This window comes from Pyxicephalus adspersus, chromosome 4 (assembly GCF_032062135.1).
Source record: "Pyxicephalus adspersus chromosome 4, UCB_Pads_2.0, whole genome shotgun sequence".
In the NCBI taxonomy this organism is placed as follows: Eukaryota; Metazoa; Chordata; class Amphibia; order Anura; family Pyxicephalidae; genus Pyxicephalus; species Pyxicephalus adspersus.
The window spans coordinates 69,039,141-69,060,428 of record NC_092861.1 but is presented as its reverse complement, the minus strand read 5'-3'; the positions used below and the strand labels follow the sequence as shown (position 1 = coordinate 69,060,428).

Sequence of the window (21,288 nt, the reverse complement as noted above, 5' to 3'; positions counted from 1 at the left end):
CTGTGGAGATAAAAGAAAAATCCACCAGTTAAACATTTAATCACTGCAAAAATATTTTGCTGGAGTTTTAAAATGGGCAGAAAATCAGATCACGTCTGGCAAATGTAAAACACTAATCAAAATATGACTATATAACCAGAATAAATGCCATTGCAGTAAAAGGATTAAAATAATGTGCAAAGGTATCTTGTTGTCTTACAGCATAGGAAGAATGTTGATATATAGAAAATTTGTGTGACAATATGGTTAAAATATCTAGGTAATGTATCCAAATAGGTTATCTATAAATAAAAAAAAAAAAAAAAACTATGTAACATGGTAAAGCTTTATATAATTCAGACTTGCAGAAGACTCCCTATTTGAATGGTTTGTTGGAAAAATAAATGCTAGATTAAAGAATTTTACACCATAACACACAAAAAAAAGCAAAAAAAAAAAAAAAAGTCTTTCCAAAAGCACTTATCACAAAAAAAAAAATTGAACACCTAAAAGAAAAGGTTTTCTGTACATACCACAACAGGATCTACTATTGTTCTATACAAGGTTCCTATACGTATATTTCGACAAGTCACAATGATACTTTCACACTTTGAATAACCCACTGGTAAGGGCTCGCTTGGAATATCTGGTGGCTGGACAACTTTACGGCGCTTAACAGGAGTATCTGTGACAGAGTTGCCAAACTGTGAATAAAAGAGAAATCAGTTGTGTTAATGCAAAAGGATTACCCTGGGGAACAATTTTAAACAATTTTTTTTTTTACTTCAATTTTTAAGCTTATTTACAGTAAAATAGGTATGCTGATTCTGAAAGAACACTTCGTTTTCTTCTATCATGTCAGGTTTCTTCTCTACCCCTTATATAATGCGATTACTGTAGCATAGACTTTATAAGCTGTTCATTTACAAGCAAGGCAGAGTGGTCAGAAGTTGTGCGCTGCTCTACGAAGTGAATAAGCAAAATTTATTTTTCTACTTAAACACATATTTCCTTTCTTTCAGATCATGTTTGGCTCTGCTGTTTCTCACCATAAGTGCCTAAACAACCCTGATTCATTTTGTTATATGTGTGGCTGTTTCACCATTCCCAGTCAAAGGGCGAACATCAGCACATTTGTAGAGCAAGCCTATTTGGCATATTTCAAAGCTAAACTTGGTGATTAAGATAAGTCTTGGCCCCTCATAAAGTGTGCAAACAGTGTATCGAGGGTTTACGGATGTGGACCAAGGGAACGTGTGATAAGATGCCATTTGGTATACCTATGGTTTGGCGAGAGTCAGGAGATCATTTCAGTGACTTTTACTTTTGTATAGTGAAAACTTCAGGATATAACAAGAAAAATAAATGTAACAGAGTATCCTAGTCTACCATCGGCTATACGCCCAGTGGCTCATTCAGATGAAATCCCAGTGCCGGTTTTCGTTAGAAGAACATGATTATGGTGATGAACTAGGTGACAACGATTAAGAGTTTGAAATTGAAGACGACTCCGTTCGTAAGAGATTTGATCAGCATGAGTTGAGTGATTTGGCACATGATTTAGGACTATCGAAGAAGGCTTCAGAACTCCTAGCATCAAGACTGTGTTAGAAGAACTTACTTGAAAAAGGAACGAAGATATCGTACTTTAAAACCAGAAAAAATTGCATTTCTGCAACAGACCGTGGCTTTGTGTGTTGCCACAACATACCTGGTTTATTGGAGGAGTTGGGAATTCAAATATTTAACTCAACTGGCGACTATTCATCGATAGTTCAAAGCAAAGATAAAGTGTGTCCTCCTTCACAATGGCAATATATTTGGGTCAGTCCCAATTGGCCATTCAGTTTTTTTTTTTGTGAAGAATATGGAGACATAAAGGGAGTCATTGAGTTGTTGCAATATCACCAACACAATTGGGTCATCGGTTGACCTTAAAATGGTATGCTTCCTTCTTGGTCAGCAACGAGGATACACCAAGTATCCCTGTTATCTGTGCATACAGATAACAGCAGAGCTCGTGGGAGGCATTGGGTGGAAAGGAATTGGCCTCCAGGATCTGCCCTAAAACCAGTTGATCCAAACATTCCACATGAGCCACTTGTTGATAGAAAGAATATTATATTCCCACCTCTGCACATGAAACTGGGTCTGATAAAGCAATTTGTTAAAGCTTTGCCAATTGAAGGAGACTGTTTCAAGTACCTCATTTTGGCATTTCCTAGCCTGTCATTTGAAAAGATCAAGGCTGATGTGTTTGATGGTCCACAGATTTGGCAGCTCATCAAAGATGAACATTTCATCAGGACAATGTCAGAAGTCGAAAAGAATGCTTGGGTATTATTCAAAGCCATTGTCAAAAACTTTCTTGGAAATAGACGAGCAAAAAATTACACAGAAATTGTGCAAAAACTCTTGGAGAGCTACAAAATGATTGGTTGCAATATGAGCATCAAGGTGCATTTTCCGCATAGCCATCTTTCTAACTTCCCCAAAACCTTGATGCAGTCAGTGATGAGCAAGGTGAACGATTCAACCAAGATTTGAAGGTCATCAAAGAACGGTATCAGGGTAGATGGGATGTACACACAGATGGCATATGTGATGGCAAAACAACTGGGATGTGATAGCAAAACAACTGGGGTCATTTGAGGATTCACCACCCAAAAAATAGTAAAAAACAAGTGTAAGTTCTAACTCAAGAAAAATGTGTTCCCCAGTCATAATAAATAAATATAAATATATATAATTTTTTTTACAAGACTAACAAAATTAACCTTAAACATAAAGCAGACCTAAACTTTAGAAACCTTGTGAATGACTTATTTTGCAACTTATTTGTCTGCTTCCTGTAGAAGAGATCTTCCTGTTCCTATACTTGGTCTCCTAAGGACACTTTGTACTGTCTAACCCAGTAGTCTCGAAAATATACTTATGAAAGCCTTAGCCTGCTGTCAAGCTAGAAGACCAGAGGGTGCCTTTAGTTCTTATCAGGGGCTGCAAATGTTTTACTGAATCAAAACAGCAAAAATGTTTTGCTTGTCAAATAAAGAAAGCAAATGAATCTCTATTAGACAGGTAAAACTTTAGATGTATTTTTATAATATTCTGTATAAAAACTAAACTAAATAGGTTTACACCTACAATATGATTTAGAAATTAGCAATTGAAGCATAGCACAGGAAAAGAAGCAGGTTAAAAAAATACATTGATTGAAATAAATGTTACAAGATTTAAAACTGGATAAAAAAAGCCCTATTGCATAAAATCCCAGGGAGAGAAAGATTCTCTAGTAATAGTAGTAGGTAAGTAAAAGATCATGAACATGAATTTGAGGTTAGTACTGTATCCATAGGCTTTGTACAGGACTGAAGAGTATGTGGGAGACAGCCAATAAATTTTGATATATATTTGGTCTCCGACAAGGCCTTTCAAGGTAAAAACAGAAGCACACATTTTTCATTTTAAAAGCCCAGTTGAAAGTCTCTGGCTGCACATAAAGTGATAAATATGGCTTTTTACCTTTTTATTTGTAGTAAGTGCTGCAGCAGAGATTAAATAAACTCTGTGCTGGAAACATGTTAGCCTCACACTCAAGAAGTAACCCAGCTCTAAGCCAAAATCCTCCAAAGACTGCCTAATCAACAGCGCTGCTCAAGCAGTAAGTCAATGATAATTAGATGAGTTTTCAGTGAGGCATTAATTATACCAGCATTAAGGATAGCTTGTGTGTGAGTGCCATGGTCTGACACTTCAATGTGATGGTAGCAAAGTGTTTTTATTTTATTCTTAAAACACCCACATTTATTACAGTATATACAACCGGATTTCAATAAATTAGGAGAGTTTGATTGGGTTTTTTTTAGGCAATGTCAGTCATCTTTACATATTTAAAGTTCTATAATATACCATCAACTTTGGCCCAAAGAAGATGGTCTCGGAGCCAGAGCTCCATCTGTCAATGGCCAAGTTCTCAAGGGATTAAAGACAAGACAAAGTTGGCCCATTTCCCACCTGCCATTAAAAAAACACTGCTCCTGAAATGTTTTTCTGCACTTGGCAGTTCAACCAGACACACTGAAAAGTCTCTCCACATAACTTAGCAAAACATAGTTTAAAGAACACATTTAAACTGAAGATAGTACCTGATCTTTCATTCTTGCTTTCCTGGGTATTGTGATGTCAGACTCTGCTGGGTTACTCAACTTGATATCTATTAAACAATTTTCTCGCAGAGCTGCTTCTACTTTTCCAGACGATGGAACAGGAGAAGAACAAGCCGAATCAGCAGGTCGAGGAGAGATGCTTTCTATTCTACTTGTACTTCCAGTGCTAGCATTGTCTTCATCATCACTAGAGAGGATTACTAGAAGGAAAAAATAAAAAGGTCAAACAAGCAAATAGTATAGTAATAGTAGTATACAAATAGTATAGTAAAATAATGTATAGTGTTATTCAAAGCAAATCTTATCAGAATACGAAATTCCAAGTCTCTGACACACCCTAAAAGTGTAGAAATTAGATGATGTAACAAGAGGCAAATGTCATGCTTTTAGGATTTTTTTTTTATGCTATACAGAGAATTAATTTGCCCAAACATGTAAACATGAAATGAGACAGCAATGCTGATCTCCCATTCTAAAATGTAATACTTTTTTTTACAATAGTCTAAATAAAATCTTTGTTACCTAAATCAGCTGAATAAATCTGTTCAAATGCATGTTTCACATGTGAAAAAAAATCGTCAGACCTACTGGAGCATGTTTTAAACTAGAGAATATTTATCCTGCATATTAGAAAACTAGATTCATTTCTAGCTTGACCTTGTGACTATATCAATGGCATTTTTAGAAGTAACTTAAGCAACGGACTGGAGTGATCTAAACTTTACTTTGGCTCTAAGAAACCTCTCACACAGACTAAAACCATACTAGGAAAAAAATCCCCTAACCTTTCTGCAGGCAATGACATGTACTACACATCATGGTATTGATCAAGCTCACCACTACAATAGCTGCCCGATAACTTCTGCCTGGGATCACACTTATTATTGCTGTACTCCTATAATTATAATTCTGCATCATTCTCCACAAGTTCAGCATTCATATTAATTCACATGAATTATCAGCCTTAAGCATTTTGTGTTACCAGGGCCACAAGCTGTAGTGGAGGGTCAAGTTCAATTGTTTGATTTACAGCATTTGTCTCCAATGAGATGGAACAAAAATACCTCTTACCTTGGACTGAAAACTTTGAATTCTAACCCCAATTATGACAGAATCCCACTCACTTTTTTCTAAATTTTATCTCAAAAAAAGATGCCTCCCATTTGCTGTGAACACCAAAAAGTCTAAATAAACTAAACTCTAAGCTAGGATAAATGTAACCTATACCTATATTTTTGGGGGGTAAAATGGGGGATGGTTAGAACCAGTCAGGTTTTACTGCAATTGAGGGTTTGTTTAATTAGAAAGATGTTGCTCACGTTCTCCATGATTTACCAGATGGGAAGAAAGAGAAAATCTGCCCCAGGGAAGCAACAAAAACCTGACAAAAGTTCCACAATTTTACTACATACACAAAAACATTTTACTTCTGCTCATGTTTCAATTATTAATTTTCCTTAATTTCTTTTCTGGCAAAAAAAAAATGTATTCTAAGGAATTCTAAGGAGAGTGAGCAAGGTAAATTTCTTTCAAAAACCATAAGGTTACATTTCACAGAAGCCTTAAAGAGGAATTATACTCACAAAACTAGTCTTTCAAGTATTAATCTATTCTTACTTGCCCTAAAATGTCAGTCTTCCCTGGTGGCACTGGCTGGGTCAGCTTGTATCCATGTAATATATATAATGATTTCTGAAGTGTTTGGAAGTGGCCAGCTTGTGACTGGCAAGTTTACCTTTTCTTCCTCTCCTGACCTTCTCCTCCTCCTCCTCCCCCCACCCCCTGCCTCTCCCTCCCTCTCTGCATGGAGATCTCACAAGCTCAGCAGCTGCAGATGGAGCAGTCCCACAGTGACAGAAATAATCTGCATAATTAGGGCAGTGGGAGGGGATTAGAAACACTGATGGCATTTCCCACATTGCACCTCACCGCCTAGGCGATGGAGAGACCTGGGGGTGAGGCCAGAACTCGTTTTTCATGTTTAAAGGTAAACGCAAGCTGAAAAAAAAAAAAAGTATTCAGATTATAACTTTGGCTTATGTTATCCATAAGCTAAAGTTGATTTTGTGAGTATAGGTACGCTTTAAGTTCAGCTTTAAACTAAGAGAAACCAGATTACTCTACTGCCGGGCCCATGCAGCACAGCCAAACATACTGACCTGGCATTGTACAGGACGAAGGACTATAGGTTCTCAGCTCAGCCTCACTGGGAGGAATTGTTTACCAGTGAAACATACATCTCAAAAGTACATGTTCCTGCAGGACACAACCAAAGTTTGCTATCTACACATAGTATGCTACCTCAAGACCACACCGCCCCTTCCCCCAGCAAAGAGGGTGAAATAATTAAATCTAGGTAGTGCATCTAGGAATTTCAAAGATAGAGGTTGCCCATTTATCACACCTGCAGCTCAGAAAGATTTTTATTTCTTGCTTAAGAAGGTTGGCACCCTCAAATCTGAAGATAAAGAAATGAAGAAATAAAAAAATTATTGTTTTATATTTTATTATTTTATCTTATTATAAAATATTAAGAGGAAATCTCATTGACCCAAAGTCCAGAAAAAAGGAAACGAAAATATCTACCAGTAACAAATTTTCTATCCTAGGATGGTAATGCTGACCCACTGTACTTTATCTATGGAGGAGTGATGAACATTGAATGTGTAAAGACTACAGAACATCTCCTTCTCCTAATATGCATAAATTGAGAGGTGTTCTGTAGTCTTATCTGGTGATATTGGCTTACAAGTTTAGAATAGGTATTTAGGTATTGTGTTTTTGTTTTTTTTTCCAAAGCACCCCTATATATATATATATATATATATATATATATATATATATATATATATATATATATATTACACATCATGGAAAGAATGACATAAAATCACAACTTACTTGTGTCATTTGCTTCTGACGATCTAGTACTCCTAGTTCTTACATTTTTTGTCATCTTGGCTTCAGCAGCAAGTCCAATCCTTCCATTTGGCGTAGACAGCTTCCACCGTGCTTCATTCTTTAAATTGGAATCCACAGGAACCTTACTAAGAGTACAGCCATAGAAGTTGGTAGCACTTAAACCTTTGTTAACAAAAGTTTCTATAGTTGCATTTTGATGAATTGAAGGCCGAGTTAGGGAAGCAGGCGATTCAGACATGGATGAGTTTTGTCTGTAAAGTCTTTGTGCACCTCCACAACTTTGGCATTTTGTCTTATTTCTACTGTCTGTAATACAAGATGTGCAGAACTGAAAAGGTTCGTTTTGCTGCATGCTCTGTCAGAGTAAAAAAAACACAAAAAACAGAAAAATTATTGAAATAGAAGTGGATTAGGGTAGACCTGTGTGTAGCAAAAATGGTGAGTAAGCAGGTATTTCCTTCTTACCAAAGTCATACTTTTCACATTGACACATGCTCTCAACCACTATCACATTTCTGAAAGGAATATTGCCTTGCCACAGAGGACATATATAAATGTGCGTGTCATGCATGCAAGTTAAAACACACCAACTTTCTATTTCTTTTTTATGTTCTAAAAGAGAGGATGGTATATTAAAAGTGAATGAAAGCCTATGTCAGAAGAGTTACAACCTAAAGAGAAGAGAATCAGTGGCTAAACCTCTACCAATACAAGAGTTAACAATACAAATGCTATAAATCAAACAAAACAATTGTTAAGATGGTTATTGTCTCAAGTATTCTCCTGTCTTGGAAACTAACAGAAAGGTCCCCCCCCACAATCTTCTCAGGGGTAGCTATAGGCTTATAAGTAAAAAGGAATATCACCCTATACAAAAAACTTTTGCTTTTGCTTTTCTATCCTGTTTTTATGTATATCTAAAGTTTTTTTACCTATGGATCTATATTATACGTAAATTTTAGTCTGAATAAAGAATGTTATAAAAAATAAAAAACAAAAACACACACATCTCCACATAAAACTGAAAGTTAACAACAACATACCTCTGGCTCCATTACACGCAGCTGAGCTGAAGGAGTCAGAGGCAAATTACACTCATTTGCATTGCTATGCCATTTCTGTTGTACCTTTCTTCTTGGTTTAGCCTCTAACTCTCCATCAGTATGCAACCTTGTATCTGGGATGCCTAAAAAGAAAATCCATTACTTTGACTTTTAGTATCATTCTTTTTTCTTGGAAAAAAGGCAATAAGGAGCTGAGCACATAACATATACACTCCTAAGTACACTATGATTCTTAAAAATTAATACCACTGTAGGTCTAAAAGGATCCATCCATGAAAACAGCCAGGCTCTCCTCCAAAATTTTATAAATGGGTCACAGAATGGAGGCTGCGGAGTGGAGTATCAATGATATGAATGGTTAGTAAAGTCCATCCTCTGTTTATGGGTTGTAGTTAAACCCAGCACATAAACAAATTTATTTTTATTATACACATAAAAAGTCCACTGTGTTCCACTTTTAGGTTTGCATGATCAGGCAGGTCATTATTGCAGAAAGGGACAGGTGATGTTCCTTCTACAATAATGTGTCTTACCTACCTAATTGCTCCAGGTTTCTGCAATCAAAATGTAGGTTTGGTTGCCAGGGAAACCCAGCAATCATGGCTTCTCTTACATGTGCTGGAATGAACTTCCGCACGCATGAGACACAGTTACATCATCCTGGCACAACCAATCAAGATGGGAGAAGAAAAGAGAGATGATGCGCTAGAACGCAGATAAATCTTAGTGACACACTTAGTTCTTGTTTTAAAGCAGGATTTGATACATAGGAATCGTCTGTACGTTTCTGTAATGACAGCTTAGTACAATATAAAGAAAAAAAGTTATATTGACTCATTTACATTTTTTTATACCTCATATAAAATCAAAGTTAATGACATTTTATATTTATAACACATATTTTGATTTTATATTACCTACGCTACAGGCTTACAATGACACATTCAAACATAATAATTTACCTGGTCTTTGAGGTATCCTATTAGCATCAGCTTCTACTTTCGGAACATGAGGTGGATATTCTTTCCTTTGTAGCAAAAAACAAATACAGACAGTAAAGTAACAAAAGTAAAATCTTATACGACATACACGTTGTAACACATTTACATGTTAAATTGAAGCACTTCCAGATAAGTTGCAGGGTGCAAGCTATAGTTTAAAAAACAAAGCACTAAGCTTGGCTCAGAAATATGGGGGAAAATGGTGATTCATGCGTTTCTTTGAAATCCACAAACTTACCTTTCTCTTCTGTCCAGACTGCTTAAATGTGAAAAAGAAAAACAGTGTAAGATACAAAACCCTATGTTTAAGGACCTATTCTTCTAACTTAAAAAACAAAGATCTTAGTTTGGACTTTTATTTGACTTACAAAGCATTCTTCAGAAAATGTGTCATACTTTGTACCTTATCAATTGCGATTCTAAGTTTGCTCATTAAAAGCTTAAAATTAAAAACAAAATACTGTTTTGCTTAGGTACAAAGAACAAAGGCATGACAATAAAACAAAAAATATAGCATAGCATATGTAAATGCACTACAAATCTAAAGACCAAGGATCCTGCTGTTTTTGCATCTCTAGTTCCCCTTATCAAATTTTAATTTTCTTTCTTGTGTCATTGGTCGTTAAAAAAAAAAAAAAAAAAAAAAAAAGACACACACAACTATGAATAGACTCCTGGGGGTTGATTTACACAGGTGCTTAATGTCACATCAGATACATTGACCAGGGGGAACTAAGGACTATATTTTCCATGATTCAATGAGAATACACACAGTTGGGCAATTGAAAGTGCTGCAGGCCACAGGCTTCTTGCTTTTAAAGCAAAACTAAAGTTCCATTTTGAAAATTTACTTCGGAAACACTGAGCTGCACACAGGTATAGTTTAGTGTATGATGCTGGGATGTGCTGGGTATCCCGGCATCCCCTGGAGATACTGGGACTGAATAAACTCCACGTGCAAGCACAGAAGTAATCTCATCCAGTGGATCAAGATGGCTAATCATCTGGAAGCAGAAAAAAAAAAAAAAAGATGGCTGTGTCTGTGATGTCCATTTTTTTTGCAATTATCAAATGGACACAAAAAAAACGTTTGAATGGAATATTTAGCGAACCAAAAAGAGAGAAAATGCAGTTCATTTTCAGGGTCTTTATACAACACAAGGCTTTCAAAAACTCACTCAACTTTACTCTCAGATCCGTCGATCCCTCCGGAGGTTTTCTGGATCATGTCCCTCGCCGTCCTGCAATCATCCTTCATCTCGGTGCTTCACTGTGTATGGGTGAGATCGATTCTCCCCCCCCCAAAAAAAGAAGGTAATTTTTACCTTCTATAAAAGGGCTGTCTACCCATTTATGTAGGGTAAAAAAGAAATTAGTTTAGGTCCACCTTAACTGCTTTATACAACTATAAAATTTGCAATAGTTATCTTAGATAACTCATGTGGTCATGCACAACAAGCATACATCAAAACATTTGCTTAACATATTACTGCAAAGTCAAGTATTGTGGGAACCCATAACAAAATAGATGTCACTAGTAAAGAACACACAGACAGAAGAACCTTAACATGTCTTAGACAAATTTTCATTTTTTGCCTTGTAAAACCGAAGCAGAATAGTGTGCCAGCTGTCTATAAAAGAAAGTGGAGAATACACTATAACAAATGCTAATTTTAACAGCATTTGCTATTATATACAACAATTTGAAAACTAGAGATAATAATGCAAAAATGGAAATAAACTGCTCAAAAATATTTCAAATATTGTTATACAGTATTTTATAAACCAACAGTATAGGTAATTTTTGTAGAGCAAAACTGGACAACTTACCTCTGTGCAGCTGTTTTGACAATTGCTCGAGTAATATTTGTGTGATGGAAAACTCTTCCTTGAACAAGTGTTCCAGATCCTGGTGCAATGTTTTGGACACCGTCTCTGTCATTGAAAAGAAGAAACATTTACTTCACTATTCTACACAAACCAAAACCATACATTTTTCACAAAATCAATCATACATTGAAAGTTGCATTTGTATACTTTTTTTTACAGTTTAAGTAAAACTAAAGGCTCCTAAATGACAAGTATCAAACCCAATTACTATGTAATGCACAGACATCACAAAATACACAAAATAAACTTCCCTTTTCATCCCTAACTGAGCCAAATTCTCAATATGAGTGTCATGTGTTTCCTCTACTAGATACTGCAGATTTCCGTGGAAGGGTTTCCAAATCATTTGGTTATGGCTTCAGAGCATTTTTGTTTTAAGGAAAGCTACATTTCTTCTTTAAAACTCGTTACTATCAAAGCAGCTCAACCAGCTCATCTGTCTTTACGCAACCTAATGGGAGCTAGACCACAGTGGGTCACATTGGATGGATTGGCATGTCAATGAGTGGCAATAGCTTCTATGATGTGGATCTCTATAAAAATAAAAGCCAGACCTGCAGTACACTGCCTCACTCTAGTTCACTCACTAAGTATGGGACAGACTTCAATCCATCATGAAAATTTATTTGCCTCACTTGCCCTTCACTCCCTTATGGGATAATCCAGAATTTTCTCAGAAAGGGATTGGGAATGCTTTAGATGGTGGATAGATAAAGATTTCATGAGAATAAAGGGTGTTATAGATCTATAGGCAATGTTCAGTTTTGAATATTTGGTTAGCAAGAGAGAACTCCCTAGTATAGAATACTTTAGATCCTGACAACTCTAGTCTTTTCTATGTTCAAAACATAGAAAAGCGGAACATCCATTTCAATCCAACCCCTTTAAAAGCTTGTGTTACTTGATAGCAGATAAAGGTCAGATTTCCCTGCTATATGCCAACACTAGTGGTCCCGGTCAAGAAACTTAAGTACATGGACCTGTGGGAAGTGGATCTGGGCAGGACATGGGAATCAGAGGAATGGAGTGAGATGTCCCTAGCACTTTCAAAGGTATCGCTTAACTCTAGTGGAAGCGAAATATAAAGTTTTATTACAGTGGTATTTGAATCCAGACTGCATAGAATGCTATCACCCCTCATCCTCCCCACTATGTTTTAGGGGGTGTGAGGAGAGGGGCACCATGGAATATGTATGGTGGTCTTGCCCAAAAGCCCAAACTTTCTGTCCGGAAGTACAAACTGAGGTAGAGAGGACCCCAGAGGAGGCCTTATTTAGCAATCATAAACCACCACTTCCTACACATTCTAGCTGCACGCATTTCATTAGTGAAAGCATGGAAGAAAGCTGAAATTTCTTTAGAACCTATTGTGGCAAAATTGAACTGGATCAAAGTTAACGACAGGCTAACCAGCAATCTTAATAAACAAGTTAGGAATATAATTTAAAGTATAATTCAAAGTATTATTCAACCAATTGAAGGCATAATCCCTAATAGAAATGTATTAGCATGAAAGTCTCTCCCCTATGTGTATCCCAGTTCAGATCTATTTTTACTAGGCTGGTAAAGAAACCCCGGATAAAAGGCTATAGAGTTCAGAGGCGATCATACATAGGATGCCGGTTCTGGGTCCACTATATGGGGGAAATGTGTATAATTTGATCTGTCTGATCTTAAATCTCCTAAACCATGCAAAATTTACTTGTCAAAAACCTACAAGACTAGTTAGCTATAACTTTTAAGAGAACAGTGGTTTTGATACTTTCTGATTTACTTGCAAGAAGTCAACAGAAGCTATTTTTGAAAGGTAAAGGTTTTTTATAAACTATACAATACTGCCATACTGCCATCTAAAATCTAATATCAAATAGGAGCATATGTTACTATCCAGAAGACATAACCTGCATAAATTTATTACACATACAGTAATTAGTTTACACTTCTTAAAATACATATCTTTTTTCCCCTTCTTTAAGGCATAACTACAAATAAAATATTTTTCTTTCATTTTGGATAGTGTGGTGAACAGACAAATTTTTCGTAATACCTGTTCCTGTGATCAGCATGGGAAAAGTAGGAGGTGGGTGTGAGTGCCATCAGGACAGGGCGACATAAATAGTACTGGAAACATGGTCATCCCTAACCTTTCTTCACTTTTGGGATGTTTTTGTTATCTTTGTCAGTGTCCTTCACATTTTTCATCAATTTCTAGGATAAGGAGTGAAGGTAAATCCCCAATAAGGAAACCCCTGAGAGATGCTCAAACACTTACCAGTTATTTTAAAAACAAAATGGTAACAAATGAGTAAAAACTTTTCTCCTTAGGAAATGAGAAGTTGTCAGATGACAATTTTGGTATGAACTGTATATAATGTATATAATAACTGTATATAATAAATGAATGCACATTTACCCCAATTTCTTGCTTCTTTCAAACATGTTCAGTCCAGTAGCATTGCCTCTCACTGGTCTCAAGAGTATGGGTTTGTTTTTTCTTTCATAAGTCCTAATGCTTTCCCCAGGAGCTCTCCCTGTTCCAGGTCTAACCTGTCTGGGCTGAAATAAATTTAACACACATAGCACAGACTATTAAGATGTAAGAATTAAAAAAAAGACAAAGCATATTCTCATGATCCAGCCTTCCTGCTTTGCTAGGGGGCTGTAATGATTAGGACACACAACATATTTCAGAGTCTGGGCGCACGGACTGGGAAATACAACCACATTGGTAAAGTATACACTCCTTTCAGTAACCCAGTTAACCCGCTGAGCGGGAATCCTGAGTGTGGCCCTCGGGGTAGCTAAAAACATAAAAAAATAATAACTTACTTGGTCCCATCGGCCTCCACCAGTGTCCTGGCTGTTGAATCCCATCCTTGTGCTGCGTCCTCTTCCTCCGGCAAGCAGACCGACGTTTCCCGGGAATTCCCAGTGACGTTGGTGGATACGAGGGAGCGTGATGGGAAATTCAAATTACTTTGTATTGGATTCAATACAAAATAACTGTATTAAATCCAATACAAAGGAATTATATATATAATAAACATGCTACTGTACTAGTTATATTACAGGTTTCAGTATTTTTATGCACCTTTGTTTTAACAGATTTTTGTGTTTTTTTTATTTAAAGTTTGTTAATTAATAATAGTCATTTTTCGGTGATTTATGCCTAAGAATTATAGGTCTACAATGTAAAATAAATTTACATGCAAATACAGACATAATTAGACTGCCAGGGGGGTAAGTACTTCCCTCTCCCATTACCCACTCTCTTACTTCTTAAGCACTCACACTACATTTTTAGATGGAGCATAGCAGCCATGCATAGAATTGAGAGACATACTGCAAACACCTAAAAATAAATACATTTAGGACCTCTCAGTTGCAGTAAAACCTGCATTACCAAAATACTGGCAAACAATTGGGTCTCATTCATTTTTAATGGTACCCCTAGGCATCTCCAATGTAAATAGACTTTAGCACTGCAGAAGTGCAAGAATGTGTGAATGGGTTCTAGGAGACATTGCAAATACATACATGAACTTTAGTGATGTATAAACAACAACTCTCAAAAAACATAATTATAGTGATTTTAGATAACACTTTGAGTGACCTCAACATTTCGGGGCAAAAAGACCTAGACACGTAAGAATATACGTATAAAGAGGTAAATCTGACACCTAGCAATATTGACTGGTGCAGATTTTCCACCAGAGAATGCTGCTGACTGTCAGATGCATTGCTTTAACAACAGACCCAGTTCTATGCTCGCATTCTAAAAAGTAGCAGTGAAGCACAACCAATATGAAATAAAACAAAGCAAGAATCAAAAGTTGGCATGTATAATGTGTAAATACAAATGTCCCACAGATATATGGAATTACCAATAAACAAGTATTTTAAAGTGCTAACTTATAAGGATTTTTGATTAAGCTGCTATCTATACACCCTACAAAACACTGAAGAGGTGAGGTTTTCTTTTAAAAAAGCAGTCAAGCTGCAGAAAAGCAAGCTATTAAAAGCAAAAACATTGTAAACTTGCCTTTTGTTCACTAGGCGTGGAGTTAGATTCATCACTTTCTTCACAGCTGAGCAAGTTTATACCACTATAAACAAAAATAATGTGTAATCAGCATACAGATTTTAGATTCAGGATGTTTTCAGCTAATCAGGTCAGACAATAATAAATGTCACACAGTGGGAATGTTTCTGGTTTTTTTATTATAATAGATTACTGATGATTTGTGTTTTAGATACATAGTATGGATGAACGCAAAATGGAAAATGATGTCCTAATAAAGTCAATTACTCTCAAATATTTCTGCTTCTGCCAATTTCAATTAGGTCAAGAATTTTACCTTCCCTAAAACTTTCCAAACATTACTTGTGGATCAGGACATGCATCTAGGAGTCGATTTAAAGTCTGTATCTGCTTGAATCCTAATAGCAAAGCATGCTGATGTAGAGAACTCTTACCAGACATCTAAACATTTACTCTGCTGGGCCTAAAACAGAGATCTGTGGCAGTGTAATTCTATGCACCTCACAAAAACAAATACATTTAATCATTATTAATAAAGCAGAGTTCCTGGAATATACAAGTCAAGTCTGAGGCAGGCAGAGGGACATCGAGAGGACTGATAGAGAATGTGGGCAACGTTCACTACTATCAGTGTGAACACAAACAGGGACACCTTGTTGATCTATCACAGTAAGTGAGCTTGAAGTATTTACATAAAAATGAGAAATGAAATTAGAATGCAGGAGTAAATATTCTAACATTCACAAATAAAACTTTGATATATTTACAATGTGGGTTGATTTACTAAAAGACTAAAGGGTAGTCATTTAGCAAAACCAATTATCACCATCCAAGAGATTTTCACTTCAGCTCAGTGAATGGGTTCAACCACATAATCAGCCTTTTGGATATTCTTAAAATGTAATATGAGAATTTTAATGCTAAGCCAAGTAAAAAATACCATAGCAGGGTTATAATTTACTTTGCCAAGTAAACTTCCTTTATCTTCTAGATCACTCAACCTATCCAATTTAAAGGATTTACTACAATGTGCTCACATAATGGCAGAAAGCAGGAATGACTTTATTAAAATGCTGCTGATCCTTTATTTTCCAATCATAACCTAGAGTGGCTTCTGGACAAAACAAGATTGCATAACTATAGTGAAGGAGCTGTGCAAGCCATCTAGCAGGGATTGCTGGATGAAAACAGTGGCTGAATAGGATTCTATTTTCTTGGCAAGTTAAAAACCATTAAAATCTAGACGTGTGTTTACCTGTATATTAATTTGCTTGGTGTCATGCTTTAACTATTAGGTTTTCATCAGACTTCTGCTTTCTAGTGTTTTACCATATACTTGTTACTGTGAATTGAGTTGAAGCAACCCATTTATTTGAAATTGGAAACCCAAATGCCCCAACAGTCAAAAATAAACAGGCTGACATTTTTTTGGAAAGCATCTGCATATAAAAAAAAAAAAAAAAAAAAGTGTGAGCTGTGGTACGATGTACAAATAAAAATTGTTCATTAAAGGGTGAAAGTAAACACCACTCTTACCACTGTTCAAAAAGACAGTAAACTGCAGAATGATGGACTCTACAATAAACATGTGCTGAAGTAGAAAACTGATCATTAAAACACATCCAGGTAAGGAATGTTTACACATGTTTTACATGCACTTTTATATGAAATATTACCTGTTTTGGCAGTGGCTTCCTAGAATATACAAAATTGTCACCTTACCCACTGCTTTAGCTGCTGTTTGTATTATTAGATGGTAGAAAAAGTTTGTGAATGTGTTTATCCTAATATACAATTCACCATCTTTACAGCTCAATCAATGCAGTTACATCACAACAAATATGAAAATGTTCTGATGATGAACTGTTCATGAGGCTGATCACGTGTTCATGATGATCACGTGATCATGTGTTCATACAAAACAGAATGGCTATAGCTAGGAAGAAGTTTTACAGAAGAAGAGCAGGGTGAAATCTACAGCACCAGTACCTGCAGCTAATAGAGCATTCTGTACATAACAATACGATGCAGCTTACACTGGGTCCAATTCTATTTCATTTCTCAGGAGAAATAACAATGCCTGTCACCTGAGAATTGCATCAGGCAGTAAAATAAGGCTGTTTATACGCAGAAAAGATGTCACTGTGGGCTAGGTCTTGGCAGGAAGGGGTATAGGAGTAAAAGGAGTACACACAGAGTAATGATAGAGACTCTTCTGCAAACCTTGCATGAATTATTGAAATGTAGAATACTCCAAAAGGGTCAGTTGACCAATGCAGATGTGTCAATTTTTATTACATGCTGTCGAGCTTAATTTCAGTTCTTATATCGCCACAGAGATAGAACCATGTGCTGCCCTAGAGGTCAGAGCAAGGAATATAAACCGATGCCATTTGTGTGCATTACCACCAGGATTTGTCTCTGGAGAAGGTACTATTGCAACAATGTAATTTATCATATACAACAGCAAAGTGAAAACATAAAAAAAATCAAAAACATATCACAGGTAGATGGTTACCAAGCATTTCTTGTGATGATAATGACAATAGAAGGACATCAATATACTCTGTTTAATTACACTTGGATTATTCTACTGTACTGTAGAAACTTTAGATGTTTATTGGGCGATTTACTACAGCTGCTCACAGGTAAAAAAAAATTTACTCTGTACTGCTTAAAGTAAACCTGTCTGGACTTGGGTAATACAAAGCATATAAGGAGAAAAATGCACATTACCTTCAGTAAAACAAGTCAACACAATCAGCAGATCCAGAACTAAAGCTGTATAGCCATGTGCAATAATAGTCGTTGAAAAGGATCTTTCACGATCAGCTCCGAGCTATCAGGCGAAAACCGTTGGACATGTGTACGTAGCTTAAAGGAAGTCAAGTTATATGTAAATACTGACTGTGCAAGCCAAACTCTGGAAGGGAAGTCTACCCTTATGGCATTCAAAGCTTCTTTCTGGTTTTATTACATTGGATTACACTAATGCCCACTAGGAGTTAGAATAGGTTGTACAAAAGTTTAACATCTCCACTGAAAGAAAAGAAAGGCTTACAGCTTCAGCTTCCTATAACACCAAGTTATTAGATGCTTTAGGTGTATATTGAAGGTAACCTCCTGTACATTTAAAAATCACCAAATTTTATCAAAGTAGTTTGAATTGCTCACGTTTGTGAAAGCTTTAATTTAAAGCCTGACATATCCCAATGCGATAGATGCAGGTTAGGCTAAGTTATGTATGCATACAGACTCCATTTTCATATACATACCACCTGTGTTCACATCTTCTAACAGCAGAATTTGATGCACATGAAACAGATTAAAACTACAGAACACACGGTGTTACAGCCACCATGGATCTGCATTCCTATAAATGACCCAAAAACGCAAAAAATACATAAGCAGGGACAAGAATTTTGAAGAAAAGTTTGGGAGCAGCAGCTTGTAATACATTTTCACAAAAACACAACAAATACACCAAGAAGAGATGGAAACATAGCAAAGAAAAGTGATATAGTAAACACTACTTTTTTCCAATGTGCCATCAAAATGGAATGCAGAAACCACAGAACTGTACTTACTCTTTTTCAACATCATCATCACTTTCGTCCGTGCTTTCAAAACTCCAGTTATTTCTAAAACCTGAATCTTTCTGGGACTCTGATCTGCCCAAAGCTAAAACAAAGCAGAGCCAGTCCGTATCAGACAATGCAAGTTCTAGTTGCCAACAAAATAAAGTAAATATTACTAGTTTATTGCTCATTTATAACAATTTCACACATTTTCAAAAACTCCAAGCAACATTAGAACTTTACTTTTTTTAGCTTGCAAATTATCCAAGGAATATTTTTACAATATGAAAAGTTTAATGTTCAGCACTATACTGAACAATGGAGCAGGTTCATTTTACTGTAGGAATCCTTCAGAGGACCTAATTACCCACCACTTCTTTTCCCATATTTCAAATTTACTGCAAAGCATTCCTATTACTATTGTATGAATCTGAAATGGACTGTGCCTATGCCACCAGTTGCTACATGCCAACACCTGGTGGCTTAGGTACCAACCACTGTATGCCAGGGAGGCATCTTCTCCCATACCGAGAAATGCTGTGTATTTCTCAGAGTTCCAGAGGCAGATTGGGGAAACATAGGAGCAAGTCAATCCCCTTAAGTGTTCCGTACAGTAAAGTAAGCCTGTTCTGCCTAAAATGGCAAGTTAGAGGTCTAATCTAAAGCGACTTTGTAACAAATAAAAGTGTTTAAAAGTATGTGGCCATTTACCACTCAGCCCTTGCACTGCCCATGCCACAAGATCACTGCCTTATTTCCGGGGAAAAAAAAAAAAACATTCTTTGAAGACTATAATGAATACAACTCAACTAGAAGTGTTTAATTTCAGGTCCTCCTCTGTATCCTGCAGTTCTTCATGTCGATCTCTATGTCTGTACTGAACCTTCCAGTGTTGTGGTGATCAGTGGAAAAACCGAAAAACCTGCAGAACGTTGCAATAGTTTGACAACGCTGAGATCTCCATGTCTACTCTGCAACAGCAATAATCAGCAAAATGGGCAGTGGGGAAGTTCAGTAATAAATATTTAATTTTATGGGCACGCATTCTTCACCACTTTTATTTTGGTGACATTCACTTTAATTATATGTGATATTTGCTTATATTGGGATTCTACTATCATAGAAAAATAGAAGTCTATATTTGCTAGCCTTATAAAAGTGTTGGTTGCCTGTTGACATCTGAGTGACAGACCTGGAAAAAGAATGCTGTAAATGAAAGTTAGAAAACAATCAGAAATGTATGTGTACGTCCACTTTTTAAAAAGTATAAACACAATGCATCAGCCTATGAAAACATTTAAAAGTGCCAGCTTACATGCAAGACAGAAATCCTTTAATAGGACAGTAAACTCCAAACTGAGATTATCAATATCAATTAAATGTTTTAGGTGAAGTTTGTGACATTGCCTTACCACAACCCCAATTATATTCCACAAATTAGTCAAACTGAAATGAAAACCGATTTTAAGTCATGCTACCAAATCACCAAGCAGATTTATCTTTTTAATTGTTTCCTGTAATAATTCATAGAAATAAGGAGCTAATTTCTAATTATTTCCATTGGCGGTTTGTGAAAAGAACAATATTTTCTGCACCACAGGCTACAATCAGTTTCAGGGATTTTTTTTTTTTACCAGACGTGCTTGAAAACTGCCCCAGGCACCCTGACCTACTAAATGGAAAAACTCAGGGTGGCAAACCAAAACGTATTATGAAGAACTTATCCCCAGGATAACTGATTATGTAAGGGAGTGGCTACTTTTCATTTAAGGAACATACAACCTCTACAGTGTTTTCCCTAGCCCCTTCTAGCCAGGTGCACCGTCCGGTACTTTTCAATAACCACCTGGATGTTTTTTGGGTGTCTACCGGAAAGTTGGGGGGGGGGGGATACAAAGTGCACAATGTGGGGAAGGTAGAAATCGAACAGAAATATGGGGGGGGGTTACTGGATTACTATGGAATTAAAAACAACTGGGAACACTAAATTTGTTACGTTACGCCGCAACCTGTTTGACCACCCATTTACAGCTTTTCCCCACCCAGCTGAACAAAATTTCTGGGGAGAACACTGCTCTAGGTAAAAGTTAATATGAAATAACAATTCCTGACAATTGAGTGATCTGAAAGAATGATATCATATGTGCAATTTATTCACCTAATTTTGTTCCAGCAAACCCCTGCAGACCTGCAGACACCCATAACCCACAGCCTGAGTTCTGCCAGTTCATTTTATGTCCCTGATTGGCCTATACAGATAAAATAATTTGACCCTTGGCCAATGCACAAAACCTGCAGACCACTGGCCCATGCTCCCAGCGTTCCAAGGCCAGGCCAGCTTGGCCCATGCAGACAGAAATTACTGTCCCATGCAGTCAGAAGTTGGGGACTGTTAAATCGCATAAACACAGAATCCAAGGACACAGCCTCTGCAGAAAGAATCTACAGCCCCTTTCCAGCAAAGCCCCTTTCCAGCAAAGCCCCTCATCCGCTTGCTAACAGACATCCTACACCAGGCAGAGAGAACTGGCGGACACCTAGACCCCGGCATACAGAACCCCGCCAGACTGGACTGGCAGACAGAACCCCGCCAGACTGGACTGGCAGACAGAACCCCGCCAGACTGGACTGGCAGACAGAACCCCG

The 21,288-nt window shown here is 36.7% G+C and overlaps 1 protein-coding gene across 8 annotated transcripts in view; it reads right to left on the bottom strand.

Moving 5' to 3' along the window:
- The window catches only part of SENP6 (SUMO specific peptidase 6), a 42,140-nt gene that overhangs the window by 20,125 nt on the left and 727 nt on the right, over positions 1–21,288 (bottom strand). For 2 of the 8 annotated variants that reach the window (XM_072408538.1, XM_072408540.1), the window contains exons 2-11: positions 18,652–18,745; positions 15,065–15,128; positions 13,436–13,578; positions 10,963–11,067; positions 9,371–9,391; positions 9,094–9,158; positions 8,111–8,253; positions 7,047–7,422; positions 4,125–4,345; positions 513–683 (exon numbers count right to left, since the gene is read on the bottom strand). In XM_072408538.1, coding sequence (XP_072264639.1) covers positions 513–683; positions 4,125–4,345; positions 7,047–7,422; positions 8,111–8,253; positions 9,094–9,158; positions 9,371–9,391; positions 10,963–11,067; positions 13,436–13,578; positions 15,065–15,128; positions 18,652–18,745 — 1,403 coding nt within the window. Of the gene's footprint in view, positions 1–512; positions 684–4,124; positions 4,346–7,046; positions 7,423–8,110; positions 8,254–9,093; positions 9,159–9,370; positions 9,392–10,962; positions 11,068–13,435; positions 13,579–15,064; positions 15,129–16,319; positions 16,501–18,651; positions 18,746–21,288 lie in introns of those variants that run through there. The other 6 variants (XM_072408543.1, XM_072408539.1, XM_072408545.1 and 3 more) reach the window with 6 other exon arrangements.